The following is a 14,148-nucleotide window of genomic DNA, read 5'->3' as shown; positions in this document are numbered from 1 at the left end:
TGTGCTCTTCAAAATATATATCTTCGGATAACTATGTCGTTCGATGTTTGTTATAAAGGACTCATTGATATCATATTGCGTTTCAGTTCTACATAAAGGTATTTATCCATCTAGGAAGCTGATCCTTTCACGGCATCCATGCAGAATAATAAGTTTATACGCACAAATCCTAGCAAACATTACGACAGCGGTATTTCTAACTCTGACACCATGAGCAGAAGGCAAAAAAATAGATATCGTCGACAGCACATGTATATTTAAAAGTTTACCCTGTAGCAAGTTCAACAAACGAAATCATATGTTAAATGTTTGCGCTTATATAGAAAAATGATATCAGATTCGGCAAAGTCCATATATTTATTAAATATCTTTCTTTATAATTAACTATAATTAACAACTTTTCTCCTTCATTCAACACGTGCTGACTACGCAATGGTCACACAAAGCCGTTTTAACAATTCGATATAGGATGCGTTCAATCATGAAATGACAAAATGAATATGTTAAACAGCAAATGTATTGCAAAATGTATGTATATTTGTACACGTCTATCCACAAAAAACCTAAGCATGTGGCAATACTATAATTTCTTGAATGCCATGCAGTAACATGCCCATGCCTCTGCTCGCGTGAAAATGTATAAGCTTTCCGAAATTCAAATGCATTCTATAGATTTACTATAAACTTGGAATTATAATGCCGGAATTGTTTCTTAATCTAAAGTAGGTGCGATTAAGAAACACTGATTGAATAACGTATAGCTGATGTTTAGAACACATTTATGAATTAAATGCGGTCGATCCAGTTAACTGACTAAAAGGGTCAATGTAACAAAAAATACGCTGTAAAGCTTTCTTAATGCGCGGTTAATTGACGTGGTAAGCGATTGCTGAATATAAAAAAAATAAGTCGTTTCGAAATAGTGTAAACGACCTTAAAGGGGCCTTTTCACAGATTTTGGCATGTTTTAAAGTTTGTCATTAAATGCTTTATATTGATAATTGTAAATATTAAATTTTAAAAGCTCCAGTAAAATATCAAAAATAAAACTTAAAAAAGGAAAAAAATGTAGCCCGCAGCAAGGCTCGAACCAGTGACCCCCGGAATCCTGAAGTAAAAACGCATTAGCCAACTGAGCTATCCGGCCAAGCATACATAGTGGCGTATTTTATACGCTATATAAGCAATATTCGTAGTTTCACAAATTTAAACGACAACAGAACGTTCTGTGGCGTCTCATCTGGATCCAAACTGTTTGCAAAGGCCTTTAAAATTCGGTTCCCGCACTGAAAGGGTTAACTCGTTGATCGCTTGGCTTACTTTACTCATTCATTGTAGAACTTATTTAAGTCATAAATAATACTATTAGCATACCGAGTTTGCGAAATTACCGTACTGTTGAGCAATTACTATTTATAGAATACGGATGCTACAAGTTATCTTAAAGTACATCTCGAGCGGGTAACGCAAGACAGCGACCTTGTCAAATACCAGTAGATTTCAAAATAGTTAACCTGATTATATCCAATAACATTCTCATAGGCGGTGCACTGAAACTAAAACATACGCGCGGATAAACCAGACCTAGCATGGTGAAGGTATAAACCAGACCTAGCATGGTGAAGGTATAAACCAGACCTAACATGGTGAAGGTATAAACCAGACCTAGCATGGTGAAGGTATAAACCAGACCTAGCATGGTGAAGGTATAAACCAGACCTAGCATGGTGAAGGTATAAACCAGACCTAACATGGTGAAGGTATAAACCAGACCTAGCATGGTGAAGGTATAAACCAGACCTAGCATGGTGAAGGTATAAACCAGACCTAGCATGGTGAAGGTATAAACCAGACCTTACATGGTGAAGGTATAAACCAGACCTAGCATGGTGAAGGTATAAACCAGACCTAGCATGGTGAAGGTATAAACCAGACCTAGCATGGTGAAGGTATAAACCAGACCTAGCATGGTGAAGGTATAAACCAGACCTAGCATGGTGAAGGTATAAACCAGACCTAGCATGGTGAAGGTATAAACCAGACCTAGCATGGTGAAGGTATAAACCAGACCTTACATGGTGAAGGTATAAACCAGACCTAGCATGGTGAAGGTATAAACCAGACCTAGCATGGTGAAGGTATAAACCAGACCTAGCATGGTGAAGGTATAAACCAGACCTAGCATGGTGAAGGTATAAACCAGACCTAGCATGGTGAAGGTATAAACCAGACCTAGCATGGTGAAGGTATAAACCAGACCTAACATGGTGAAGGTATAAACCAGACCTAGCATGGTGAAGGTATAAACCAGACCTAGCATGGTGAAGGTATAAACCAGACCTAGCATGGTGAAGGTATCAATTTGACTTAAACGTATTGCTGCATACCTCCTGTTTTCGTACCAACATTTTTCTATCCGATAATTCTCTTATTTCTGAACATATAATCTTTTTTAAGTGACGATATATTGCGTAACATCGATAATTAATCTTAATGAAATCTTACAACTTCAGGAAGTCACCGAAAAGTTCAGCTTTTAGATAAGTCAAACTGCATTAGATACATTGCCTACAATTTGTATTATTTAAACGATAAGGCGGTATTGGGTTCGATTCCCACTGAGAAAATTTCACCGAAGACAAAAAGAACTAGTTCTTCATCGAAAGCGTTCCAGAGTTAGAGTCCGTAAGCCTAGACTGTCCATGAGTCGAGCTAAATCAAATCGGGTTGAACGACAATTTGGTACATATAACATATTTCTCAGATTATATTAATACATGTTTCCAAATGTAAATGACAAAAACTTCAATCGACTTCACCAATACATTTAAACAGAAATGTATGCACAAGTTAAGGTACGTACACGGTAAAGATATGATTTTCCGTAGATTGGTGATCTCCGGGGCCCTATCTCCGGGGCCCTATCTCCGGGGATCCCTATCTTATCAATGATCTTACGATACGTTTAACCCTTTGCATGCTGGGTAATTTGTCTTCTGCTAAAATGTCGTCTGCTGAATTTCTAAAATAAGCATTTTCTTCGATTTTTTTCAAAGAATACTATCAGAATAGCAAACAGTTTGGATCCAGATGAGACGCCACGTTCTGTGGCGTCTCATCTGGATCCAAACTGTTTGCAAAGGCCTTTAAAATTCAGCTCCAGCGCTTTAAGGGTTAAGGTACGACTATAATTTAAAGTAAGAGTTTATTAGCAATATACTAATTTCTGAACTTTGAAGATAATTACTCAATCATGTAATAATAGCTGTTCGCGAGAAAGGCGTGTGTGCTCTTCAAAATATATATCTTCGGATAACTATGTCGTTCGATGTTTGTTATAAAGGACTCATGGATATCATATTGCGTTTCAGTTCTACATAAAGGTAATTACCCATCTAGGAAGCTGATCCTTTCACGGCATCCATGCAGAATAATAAGTTTATACGCACAAATCCTAGCAAACATTACGACAGCGGTATTTCTAACTCTGATACCATGAGCAGAAGGCAAAAAATAGATATCGTCGACAGCACATGTATATTTAAAAGTTTACCCTGTAGCAAGTTCAACAAACGAAATCATATGTAAAATGTTTGCGCTTATATAGAAAAATGATATCAGATTCGGCAAAGTCCATATATTTATTAAATATCTTTCTTTATAATTAACTATAATTAACAACTTTTCTCCTTCATTCAACACGTGCTGACTACGCAATGGTCACACAAAGCCGTTTTAACAATTCGATATAGGATGCGTTCAATCATGAAATGACAAAATGAAAAAATATGTTAAACAGCAAATGTATTGCAAAATGTATGTATATTTGTACACGTCTATCCACAAAAAACCTAAGCATGTGGCAATACTATAATTTCTTGAATGCCATGCAGTAACATGCCCATGCCTCTGCTCGCGTGAAAATGTATAAGCTTTCCGAAATTCAAATGCATTCTATAGATTTACTATAAGCTTGGAATTATAATGCCGGAATTGTTTCTTAATCTAAAGTAGGTGCGATTTAGAAACACTGATTGAATAACGTATAGCTGATGTTTAGAACACACTTATGAATTAAATGCGGTCGATCCAGTTAACTGACTAAAAGGATCAATGTAACAAAAAATACGCTGTAAAGCTTTCTTAATACGCGGTTAACTGACGTGGTTAGCGATTGCTGAATTAAAAAAAAATAAGTCGTTTCGAAATAGTGTAAACAACCTTAAAAGAGCGTTAAAATGTATACAGCGTGACACTACGAGTTTAATGAGCCGTATAACGGAATGTCGAGTTAAAACGAAATAACATTTAAAGCGAGATAATACGATTGTGTCAAATATTGATTAATTTATATAAAATGTGTAAAAAAACTTATTATACATTTATTTAAATATAAATTAAAATAAAGTTAAGAAAAACATTTGTCGAAAAATGCGAAATAAGCCAGATACGTAATTCTGGAATCGAAAATGTTCGAATTCAGAATTCAAATTCGAATTCAATTCAAAACGAATTCGCCAGCATGTACATCATGTATGTACGATGTGAATCTAAATTTAGTTTAACGGTTCATTTTCATTCCTGCAACGATATCTATTCATACAATAGACGATCACTAACTAAAAAAAATGCTTCGGTTATTGTAGGAAAATATGTACGAAATATCTTCTTCACAATCGGCTCGGGGCGCTAATTTGTCTTTGCTGCTTTTTATGAAAATCGTCTTCAATGTATATTTTTTCTTGCCTATTTTGTGTTATTGTAGCATATTTTATCAGTATATTACAATTTAACATATATAAAAAATCGTATAATCTCGCTTTAAATACAAGTATTGCGTGCGTGCGTACCTAATTTTATATAATTATATCCTTTAAATTATGTGCATTCTTTATTATTTTTACATTTATGTATTTTAATAAACCAACATTTTTAATACACGTATTATTTATTCATCTTTTCTACGTTTATTAAAAAAGGTCCCATTAACGTTACGAGTGATTAATATCATCGTGATATTTGTTTGAGCAAGTTCGACTCGTTATGCGAAAATGGGTCTTAAGAAATGCGCAACCTGGTCAGGAGTAACGCTGGGCGCATATGGAATAAGATCCATGTGTGCATGACTCGGCTCAAATGGACTAGATTAACCCATTTATGCCTTGTGGACTCTCCCATCCTTCTAAATTGGATCAATTTATTTCCAAAATTAGGGATGTCTAGTATATTTATTTATATATTTAGAATATTTCTTACAGAAATTCGTTTAAGCAAACAGCGCAGACCCAGATGAGACGCCGCATCACGCGGCGTCTTATATGGGTCTACGCTGTTTGCCAAGGCCTTTTTTCTAGACGTTAGGCATAAATGGGTTAATTAATTGAGGGAAACAGAATGGTATGTCACGACACGACAAAGACTGGATATCACCAAAATAATCATTCGCTTGAAGAAAATTACGACGACGACGACGATGATGACGACGTTATCAACAAACTATAAAACATAGAAACACTTTAGACCTTTGCGACACGTGTAAATAACTCCTAATTGAACTTAAAGTAGTCAAAGTATGTACTCTTGAAGTGCTATAACTTACGCGCGCTTTCAGTCATTAAGTTAACTGTGTCAGTGCTGGAACCGAATTTTGGAAGGCCTTTGCAAACAGTTTGGATCCAGATGAGACGCCACAGAACGTGGCGTCTCATCAGGATCCAATCTGTTTGCTATTCTTATAGTATTCTTTGAAAAAAATCGAAGAAAATGCTAATTTTATGAATTCAGCAGACGACATTTTAGCAGACGACAAATTACCCAGCAAGCAAAGGGTTAACAGTAAGGATTGATAACATTTCTTCAAAACGCAAACACACCTGATAGTTTAACCGTTCATAAATTACACCTACTTTAGAAAATCCCACTTTCGCTTAGTTAAAGGTCGGATGCATGGGCCTTGTTAGATTAGAATGAACCATGATATTGTGTGAAAGTTCAGTTTAGCTTGAAGTGTCATAAATATCAGATTTTGCACAAAAACCTTAAGCAGACCGTTGAGCGGACGGCGACAACAATAAGTCGTTAAAATAAAGTACTACTGAGCGAATAGTTTAAAAACGTAGAAATAGGTTTGCAAAATTGGCCTTATAAAAACAATTTTATAAGATAATATGTAAATTTATGTACAAGGATTTTTAAGTTTTTATGTTTTTTTTTATCAACGTGTTTGCTTCAATATAAAACAACAGGTTTCTTTGACAAAAGAACGTGGCTTTTTAACAACGACGACCTATTTTAAGTGTGCATGCACTATACTTGTTTGTATTCGGCAGGTTAGCATAGACCTTGACAAAAGTTGTGGTACACCTCAGGAATGCGGATACCTGCTCGGTGACCTTTTTTAAACTTCTGAACGGCGAACGGATTAGACAGAATTAAATGGCCAATCCATGCATGTGTGTAGAGTGTTGTCCCTGAATAGCCTGTGCAGGTCGCACAGGCTAAACAGGTGAGACGCTTTCAGGTCAGACTGGAGTTGTGTTTAAAAGAGACTGCCTTTAAACGAAAATCCAATAATCGCGGTATTAAATATATGACCCAAAGTTAAAAATAAGCGCACAGTCTAATGGACAAACGAAATAAAGTCATACAAAACGCCTTCTCTGCAAATATTTGCATCGATATTTTCAATATGTCTGGATGTATACATTTGGAATTTCTTTTAAGGTACGGACACCAGTATAATAAACCAAAACCCAATCTTCGATCAATACTGTTCAAATATAATGTAGTCTGAAATTAAAATCGCTGGGTTCATAAAATTCATGTATTCTTGTTTGATATTGAATTGACATTGAAATAAGTTTTGCAACATGAAGGATCATAGGTCGGAAAAAAGTAAAAGCTGTAAGAACAGTGTAACAGATGTAACCGCGGTAACACATATGTAACAGCGTTTAAAACTTCATCAATGCGATCACATCTATGAGTAGTTTTAGCGCTTCTGACCAAAACATCAGGACCCCACTTCCGCATAACTAACCAAGGCCTTAACTTACTTCAAGTTTTTTACATCAACAAATCTTAAACCTAACTGGAATGAGTATCTGCTCCGTCAATTATATCAAATATATGACCCGGTCCGCCCCTAAACACGGATGTTAACTATCGAAGTGAAGATCTTGGGTTGAAATTTAAGAAACTTACTGAAGAAATGAAAGTATAAGTTGACTGATGTAATTTTTCAATTGATGATAATTCGACACTGACATAAATGTACACGTTAACATTTTGATTATGTTTTTTCAGATAAACGTGAACCGCCCTACTATTTATGCCGAGTGGACTCTCCTATCCTTCTTAATTGGATCAATTTATTTCCAAAATTAGGGGTGTCAAGTATAGTTATGTCTATATTTAGAATATTTCATAAAGAAATTCATTTAAGCAAACAGCGCAGAACCAGATGAGACGCCGCATTATGCGGCGTCTCATCTGGGTCTACGCTGTTTGCAATGTACTAATCGAACCCGAAACATAAAAGGTCTTTAGAAAAATACTTGCGGAACGTTGTTTATAAGATTTTACTGTTACAGACCTATCAATCCGAAAGTTTTTCAAGCGAGCATTTACAATTACGATTGGATCTACATACGTAACATAATAAAAAGTGTTTGCAAAATGCTGTGCACAATAGTTAATAAGAATATAGTTTTTATTATTTAATAACAAACTATTTAATAACAAACTTGTGCAAATTGGTACCTTAAACAAGTACGTTTTTTTATTATTACAACGTGTAAGTATTCTCGGCGCTAACTTGCAAGTTATGTATGTGTGTTCTTCTTCCTATACAATTTGTTTAAAAACAGTTATTCGCGTAGAAATACAACACGGGACAAAATTGCTGCACCGACCTGGTGATGTGACCTAGTTACCTCAAAAATGTGTACCAAGGAATTGGCTTTAACAAGTACGTTCAGTCAAACCAGAAATTAACAAGCGAATTCCTTGAGTCTATCTCCCCGCCATAGCTAAAACGTGTGTGACAGACGGACGGACGAACGGACTGACAGGCGGATGGACGGACGGACGGACCGACGGACGAACGGACGGACAGACGGACGGACAACGCCAAAACTATATCCCTCCACCGCTGACGGTGGATACTAAATACCATACATTCAGTTATTTAAGTCTAAATGCGATTATGCAATTCTTGAGTTGAAATATCTTGTTTCAAATGGTTGCAAAACTATATTAAAGTTTACTGTATTGTTTACGTTTAACGGTTACATTGAACATGACAATTGTTCAACTGGTATTATTCGGTTTTAACACGTATTGCCTTCATTATTTTACGGCCTGGTATTATCGATTATTGAAATAGCTGATTTTACGAACAAATGGTCACGGTATATGGATATAAGAATACAATATTTGACTTGAAAACCATAAACTGATTCCAACTTTTAACCTCTGGCGATCTCTATTATCAAATGTGATTTTGTTAAGTGTTTCTCTTCCACGCTCTATCAATATTTAAATTACAATAAAGATTCGATCGCAAACTTAACGACGTTGATTGAATATAAAAAGGGACGCGGAACACATCAATACATAAATCACTTTACATAAAATCGATCCCATCATATAGCCTTTTAATTTGAAAACTTTTAATCTTTTGAAACACATTTTCAATTCAATTTGATGAAAAGCGTACGGTGCGCTGAAAACACCGCTTGAACAAGGATACATATTTGTAAAACAAAAAAAAACACAAAAAAAGCCTAAAGTATGCATCGTTTACGTTAATAAAATAAAAACAATATTTTACTTATTGTAACATTTTATAACTACGTTCTCGAGGCATTTAAAATAAACACAGACTAATAGCTTTTATCACGGCCTTCCGATTTATATAAATACGCGTGATTCAATACATCTATAGTTTTGTTTATAGTCATGTTTTTAGTTGCTTTCACTTTCGTTTTTTAATTTTGACGGTAAGAGATAAAAATAGTAAAATCCTGTTGAAATGGTCTGTATGATGAGCGATCGAACCATATCAAAGGTAGCGGATACACACGCCGACTTACGCAGCGTTCAATTATATCTGCACGAGTTTGTTGCGTTTTCAAATAAGGACCACTGTTCAACACAACTTTATTTGAACTGCAATCGTATTAAGCATATTACAAGTAATGCTATACAACTAGACACGGGTCATTGCCTTAAAATCCACAACTTTTTTGATAACCATGCCATTTAATTAAACTTTAGACTTATACATGCATCAAAACTCTGTACTTAAACTTAAATAACTAATGATTGAAAATTAAAAACATGCGTAAATAATACAATGCAAGATGTATATTAACCAATTTATTTCTAGCGTCTAGCAAAAAATGCATTGGCAGACAGCGTCGACCCCGATGAGACGCCGCATGATGCGGCGTCTCATCGGAGTCTTCGGTGTTTGCTTAAAGGAATTTCTGTAAGAAATATTTTAAATTTAGAAATACATATACTAGACATCCCTAATTTTGGAAATAAATTGATCCAATTTAGAAGGATGGGAAAATCCACTAGGCATAAATGGGTTAACGTTTTAAATTATGATGAGGTTCAAAATAAAATGTCAGGCAGTTTAATAAATTGTTGTGAGAGCGGGTCATTAGCTATCGTTCGGTACCTTATCATTATTCAATCGAATGTTATACTATTCGCAAATCATCTGTCAGTGGTAATACAATTCTATCCGTTATTTTGTATATATCATGGCCTGCTGAAGTTTGATATCGAGCTGTCGACAACACGAAGATATTTGATACTAATTATAGTGCTTGTAGTGCTTTGATTTTGTGTAATTATGACTCCCTATATGGGTGTATGGCTTGTATAATTAGATGGACTAATACTTCACCCGCGACAAACGTAATAAACCTCAACAAAATCGTTATTTGTAGATAGCAACTTCGAACTTATGTTCACAGCTTTGTTTTCTCTTGCAAGCAATACCACGGATTCTTTGCCGACAATTACGTACATGTTACATGTCCCTTGTAATTATTTAACTTGTGTTTGAAATATCTAATTTTAAATAAAAGTGCAATGCTTTCATATACTTATGTACTGTAAGCAATTAAATTGCATTTACGAATAAATACGAACACTTTTTAGAGCAATGAAACTATGTCAGTAATAAACCTATTAAAGACGGAAACATAAAATCACGTGGCCCCTTTTATGCATTTTAGCCTCGCTCTGGGAAAACGGGGTTTAATGCATGTGCACAAGATGTCGTGCTCGATTATTAGGGACGACATTTTCCGCATACACTGGATTTTAGTTTAGTACAGAATTCTTTTAGACACAAAATTTAAGACGACATTGTAAACCGCGTGGAATATGCAGTTGCACAAAAGTTTATACTTTCAGTGTCTATTTATTTAGAATATAAAATATTCAGGAACTTACCTAGCATGTTAATGTTCGCTGATTCCCCGTTTTTCAGGCGCCACGATTCTATGACCCCAAACCATCCATTTGGATACACGGGAGGTATTTCCCCCACCTTCCGCCATCGCTTCACACGGTTCGCAATCTCCTTCTTAGAGAACTTCCCGTCCGGCTGGTACCCAAGTTCTCCCAGGGTCACAATTCTGTTGTACGGCGCAAACAGGAGCTGGTACAAGTGGTATCCGACAAAGGCGACCAACGCGAGGCCGACGTAAAACACCGGTGAATAGACGTCGCAAAAACCGACGACGTAGTTCAGAATGTTGGCATAAAGTTTTTGAACGGAGTTAACCCATAGTTCGCCGACTTCGAAAAGAGGTACTCTGAGGATCCTTTCCGTTAACGTCGCAGAGACGGCCAGTACCAGCAAACAGAGCACAACACTTCGCCACACGAGCGACATGGTTTTACAATACCACTACGTATGCGATTTTTGTCAGATCTACTCAAGTGTTACGTTAGCTTATTGGAGGTGATATTATCTATAACTTGTATACTGCTCACCAATCAATTCAGTTTAATTATCACTACGAGTGAGCTTACGAAAAGCTATTTTTGATCTGCACAAGTATTTCGTTAGCCAATTATGAATTTTGTCTTTAACAATTTCAAACATGTACAAAGTTCACTAATCAATTCAGTTTTATTGTCACGCGCTAACTGACCGACAATTCAATAGATAGATCATCCGCGTTTGCAATGCTATTGGTTTTATTCCAATAATCAAACTCACACGGTTAAAGTATCCAGTGACAGCTACGCCGATTGTTGTACTTTTAACAATTGACTGAATCCGTATACCGGCCTATCAGCCAGTGTCATCAATATTTATGATTTCGAAATATCCGCGATGTAAATTCCGCACCAAATTTGAAATGCGCACTAATGCGTCACCTTTAATGTCCGTAGTAATTAAATTCTCATCGATGCAACCAATACGATTTTCAAATATATCACTCAGTTTGGGAATAATAGCCTCCCTATGATAAGCTATTTATTAAGAAGTAAACACGAACGTTAATTGATTGAATGCACGCTGCTTCTTTTATTGTGATGGTAGTAGTGTCCACGGAATTATAATCCGCGATGTCAAAACACCGATAATATTGAAATATAATGTCTTAGCGTGAATGCATTATTCACTGAACTCCAGCTCCAAGTATAACTGTCACGCATTGGATTACAAAATCCAATAGTGGATATTCGCAATGAACGGGGTGTGTATATACCCGTCAGGTCGTAACTTGAAGAGACCAGTCAGGATCAGACCTATTTGTTTACAAGCGTTGCTAAGCGCGAAACATAACGTCTTTCAAAATACGCTGCGCCGTTAGATCTATTTCGAAATGTAATTATAGCGCCTCGAACGATACTTATTTGCGTTATTTTTTTTTATTTAAATAAATACCCATTTTGTAATGATTGCAATGAATTAAGATTTAAATCAAATATTAAAATATAAATCATGATATTTAAAGCGACTATTACAATGATTTTTAATGAAGTTGTGCCTTTAAGGCCTTTACAATTACGATGTCCTTTTAAACGTGTATATAATAAAATTGATAATTATTCTTTACTGTACCGGGGAAGCAGTTGAAAAAAGTTTTTAAATTACTAAATCTGAAATGTCATCATGATCGGTTATAGCGAACGCTTTCAATTCGGTTAGTATGGCATGATTTAACATGTGCATACTTCATTCAGTAGTTTTGTTTCGCGTGATTTTATATAAAAGATCGACATTATTCCGATTACGCTTATTAGATGGGTCAACTATTGTTCGCATATTATTGAATTGAAAAGAGATTAAAATGGATTTGCATGCGGTATAACATTTATACCTTATTGGGTTTAACAAAAAACGATGTCATTTAAGTTCCTCAAAAGGAAAATGCAACATGTGTCCAATTAATAGACACACATCATTAGACACTCATAATTAGACGCACAGTCTTAGACATACAGCCTTAGACCCACAACCTTAGACTCACATACTTAGACATACAGCCTTGGAGGCACAGTCTTAGACACACATACTTCGACACAAAGCTTTAGGCCCACAACCTTAGACACACAGCCTTCGACTCACAGCCTTAGAAACAAAGCCTGAGACAAACATCCTTAGAGGCACATCGTTAGACACACAGCCGAAGACACACAGCCGAAGACACACAGCCTTACTCACACAGCCTTAGACACACAGCCGTAGACATATAGCCTTAGACACACAGCCTTAGACACACAGACGTAGACACACATCCTTAGACACATAGCCTCAGAAACACAGCCTTAGAAACACAGCATTAGAACGACAGCCTTAAACACACAGCCTTAGACACACAGCCTTAGACACACAGCCTTACTCACACTTCCTTAGACACACAGCCGTAGACATACAGCCTTAGACACACAGCCTTAGACACACAGCCTTACTCACACTTCCTTAGACACACAGCCTTAGACACACAGCCTTAGACACACAGCCGTAGACATACAGCCTTTGACCAACAGCCTTTGGCATACAGCCTTAGACACACAGCCTTAGGCACACAGCCTTAGACACACAGCCTCAGACACACAGCCTTAGACGCACAGTCTTAGACATACAGCGATAGACACACAACCTTAGACACACAGCCTTCAACACACATAGTTAGACACACAGCCTTAGACACACAGCCTTAGACACACAGCCTTAGACGCAGAGCCTTAGACGCAGAGCCATAGACACACAGCCTTAGACACACAGCCTCAAACACACAGCCTTAGACACACAGCCTTAGACACACAGCCTTAGACACACAGCCTTAGACGCACAACCTTAGACACACAGCCTTAGACACACAGCCTTAGACACACAGCCTTAGACACACAGCCTTAGACGCACAACCTTAGACACACAGCCTTAGACACACATACTTAGACGCAGAGCCTTAGACGCAGAGCCTTAGACACACAGCCTTAGACACAAAGCCTTCGACACAAAGCCTTAGACACACAGCCTTAGACACACAGCCTTAGACACAAAGCCTTCGACACAAAGCCTTAGACACACAGTCTTAGACACACAGCCTTAGACACAAAGCCTTCGACACACAGCCTTAGACACACAGTCTTAGACACACAGCCTTAGACACAAAGCCTTCGACACAAAGCCTTAGACACACAGCCTTAGACACACAGCCTTAGACACACAGTCTTAGACACACAGTCTTAGACACACAGCCTTAGACACACAGCCTTAGACACACAGCCTTAGACACACAGCCTTAGACACACAGCCTTAGACACACAGCCTTAGATACACAGTCTTAGACACACAGTCTTAGACACACAGCCTTAGACACACAGTCTTAGACACAAAGCCTTAGACACACAGCCTTAGACACACAGCCTTAGATGCACAGTCTTAGACACACAGCCTCAGAAACACAGCCTTAGACACAAAGCCTTCGACACACAGCCTTAGACACACAGCCTTAGACACACAGCCTTAGACACACAGCCTTAGACACACAGTCTTAGACACACAGCCTTAGACACACAGCCTTAGACACACAGACCTAAACACACAGCCTTAGACGCAGAGCCTAAGACACACAGCCTTAGACATACATCCTTAGACAC

At 37.1% G+C, this 14,148-nt stretch overlaps 1 protein-coding gene across 1 annotated transcript in view; it reads right to left on the bottom strand.

The window, feature by feature from the left end:
* LOC127837758 (cholesterol 7-desaturase nvd-like) overlaps positions 1-11,728 on the bottom strand; it is a 49,044-nt gene extending 37,316 nt beyond the window's left edge. The window contains 1 exon segment of the mRNA XM_052365109.1: positions 10,477-11,728. Within this exon segment, the coding sequence (XP_052221069.1) occupies positions 10,477-10,921 (445 nt within the window). The 5' untranslated portion in view covers positions 10,922-11,728.
* Positions 11,729-14,148: the final 2,420 nt, after the last annotated feature.

Source organism: Dreissena polymorpha, chromosome 7 (assembly GCF_020536995.1).
Source record: "Dreissena polymorpha isolate Duluth1 chromosome 7, UMN_Dpol_1.0, whole genome shotgun sequence".
Lineage (NCBI taxonomy): Eukaryota > Metazoa > Mollusca > Bivalvia > Myida > Dreissenidae > Dreissena > Dreissena polymorpha.
Note: the sequence above shows the minus strand (reverse complement) of the source record. Positions and strands in the feature narration are given on the sequence as shown.